The sequence below is a fragment of the Rana temporaria genome, chromosome 3, assembly GCF_905171775.1.
Source record: "Rana temporaria chromosome 3, aRanTem1.1, whole genome shotgun sequence".
NCBI lineage: Eukaryota > Metazoa > Chordata > Amphibia > Anura > Ranidae > Rana > Rana temporaria.
In genome coordinates, this window is record NC_053491.1 from 250,994,915 (window position 1) to 250,997,196 (window position 2,282).

General features: G+C 47.5%; 1 protein-coding gene across 1 annotated transcript; it reads right to left on the reverse strand.

The window, feature by feature from the left end:
• Nucleotides 1–708: 708 nt before the first annotated feature.
• LOC120930436 (modulator of apoptosis 1-like) lies at nucleotides 709–2,022 on the reverse strand. The gene has a single exon (XM_040341622.1). The coding sequence runs from the start codon at nucleotides 2,020–2,022 to the stop codon at nucleotides 709–711; it is 1,314 nt and encodes a 437-aa protein (XP_040197556.1).
• Nucleotides 2,023–2,282: the final 260 nt, after the last annotated feature.

The window sequence follows — 2,282 nt, forward strand, 5'->3', positions numbered from 1 at the left end:
CAGGGGCCCTCTGTTCTTGAATAATCCGCTGGTAGATTGGCCGCAACATCGGGTGCATCTCCTCTGAAGTAGAACTCTCTTCCGTCACTAATGGAGTTATAAGGCGTCTCACCAAGTCAGTATTTGTTCCCACAATCATAGAACTTCGATTGGCTCCTGGTGGGCGGGGACATACAATGGCTAAGGTGTCACAGACCCCTGGTTGTCCAACAGTTGCCGAACTGAACTCCAGCTTCACTTGTAGACACCCATCATATGGAAGCTTCTGAGTCCCAATACCCCAGATTTCGAGATCCTCTAACTCCATCAGGGGTAGATGCTTCAAATGCTTCTGGTAGAAGTCCCGGTAAATCAGTGTTACTTGAGCACCTGAATCGAGGAGAGCCTTCGTGTAAACCCCTTCTACTTGAACTGGGATAATGGGTGAAGGGCCTATCAACTGGTCAGGGAACTTCTTCGGAGTAGTAGAAGGCATAGACCCAGTCGGCTGCACTCTAGCCCTCTTCCTCGCTTGTGGTGGTTGTTTTCTTCCCCCTTCCGGGTGTTTAGGTTGTGGGTGTGCCTTGCCTCCCTCTGACACAGGACCAGGTGCCAGGGGAGGGGATCTTTTTGTCGTAGCAGGTGAGGCTCTGGGTAAAGACTTGGGCCTCTTATTGGTATCCTGGGAATCAGAGCAGTCTTCAGTAGTTGGGCACCCAGTTTGCTCCCTCACTGGGGCCCTCTGTAGTTTCCCGCCGGTCGATAACTTCCTCTTGAATTCGATGGGCTCGGACAGGTATTTCGGTAATGACCCACTCCTCCGCAATTATAGCAGATGTTTGACGGTTTCTTGATAGGCACCACCTGAGTAGTAGATTCAGGAACTGGTTCTGAAGTGACTTTTTCAAGGGGTGACTTGACACCTGCAGACAATAGGGTTAGCATTTGCGTCAGCTGGGAAACTTGAGCCTTTAATTGCTCCACTTCTGAATTTCCATTCGACACATTGAGCGTTCGAACCTCAGCAGGAAATGAAAATCCTGAGCCCTTCTTTTTCTCCTCTAGGATAGCCTCTTCCTCCCTTACCATCTTAATGAGATCAGAGTATCGCAAAGAGGTACTCCCTTGTAAGGTCTTCAACTGGATCCAGATAGGATCGGAACTCAGAGCGCCTCTCAGGATCTTTTTCATTCTAACTTGATCCATATCCCTGGCTTCTATTCCTTTCTTTAGTACAATCTGGTATAGCATTTTGTTTAGTCGTCGAATATACTCGGAAAGCCGCTCATTTTCCCGTTGAAACATGTGATCAAATAGGAAGATTAGATCTGTAGCTTTCTCTGTGCGCCCAAACTCATCTTGTAGCATGCGAAGATAGTCATATGCTGTACAAGACTCCTGACTGAATTTCAAATTTCGGATGGCTTCTGCTGCAACGCCTTTCAGACTTTCAGTAATGCGTTGTTTCTTTTGAGCCTCTGGAACATCCCATTCTTCCAGTGCTTGCATAGCCTGTTCCATCCAGGTTTCATACTCTTCTTCTCCAGGAGGTACAGGCTGCACTCCAGAAAAAATTCTCAACTTCCTGTAGCCATAGTTCACAGATGGCGAGGACATTTTTCTAACGCTCTCTACCAGTTTTCCTATGTCCATGAAGAAGGAAGCTGGGGGGTAGTTAGTGGTTGGTACAGAAGTGGTAGTTACTTCCACTGTGTCTGACATGGTCTGGCTTGGTCCCTCCAGACAACTTGCTGAGGTGAGTAGAGGGAATAACCGTGCTTTAACTTCTCCGGTTAGCTGGATGCTATCACCCTGGAAGCAGGTTGGGACTCCTTTCTTCCATTCTAGTAGGGCATAGGTATGGGAGACTTTTTGATCTATTTTTGTGTCTATTACAAACACTTTCTGGTCAGGTGCTAGTGTAGTTACTGCTTGACGGATCTGTTCCTCTGTCCATTTGTCAGCAGGAATTTCCATTACTATACTCAGCCCTAATTGGCCATTTTGTTCTTTGCACCACTCTGCTGCGGTGTTTGGATCCATTGCTGGCTCGTTTGTGCGGTTATCACTTTGCGAGAGGTATCAGAAGAAATCCCGGACGAGGCCCCCACGTGTAGCGCTCACCCCCGAAGGAGCCGCTGAATTATCGGGTCTTCTGTCTCACCTCTGTGACACACCACAAACAATGAATCCACAGCACACCAGCACACCTTGTGAAGCTTTATAACAGATTTAATAACTGTGGGATAGAGCAAAAGCCCTTAATGTCTCCCCACTCTAATATAATACAACCAATAACAGGA

Excerpts from the sequence above, each read along its gene's own strand:
- LOC120930436 (XM_040341622.1), bottom strand. The coding sequence starts at position 2,022 with ATGGATCCAAACACCGCAGCAGAGTGGTGCAAAGAACAAAATGGCCAA.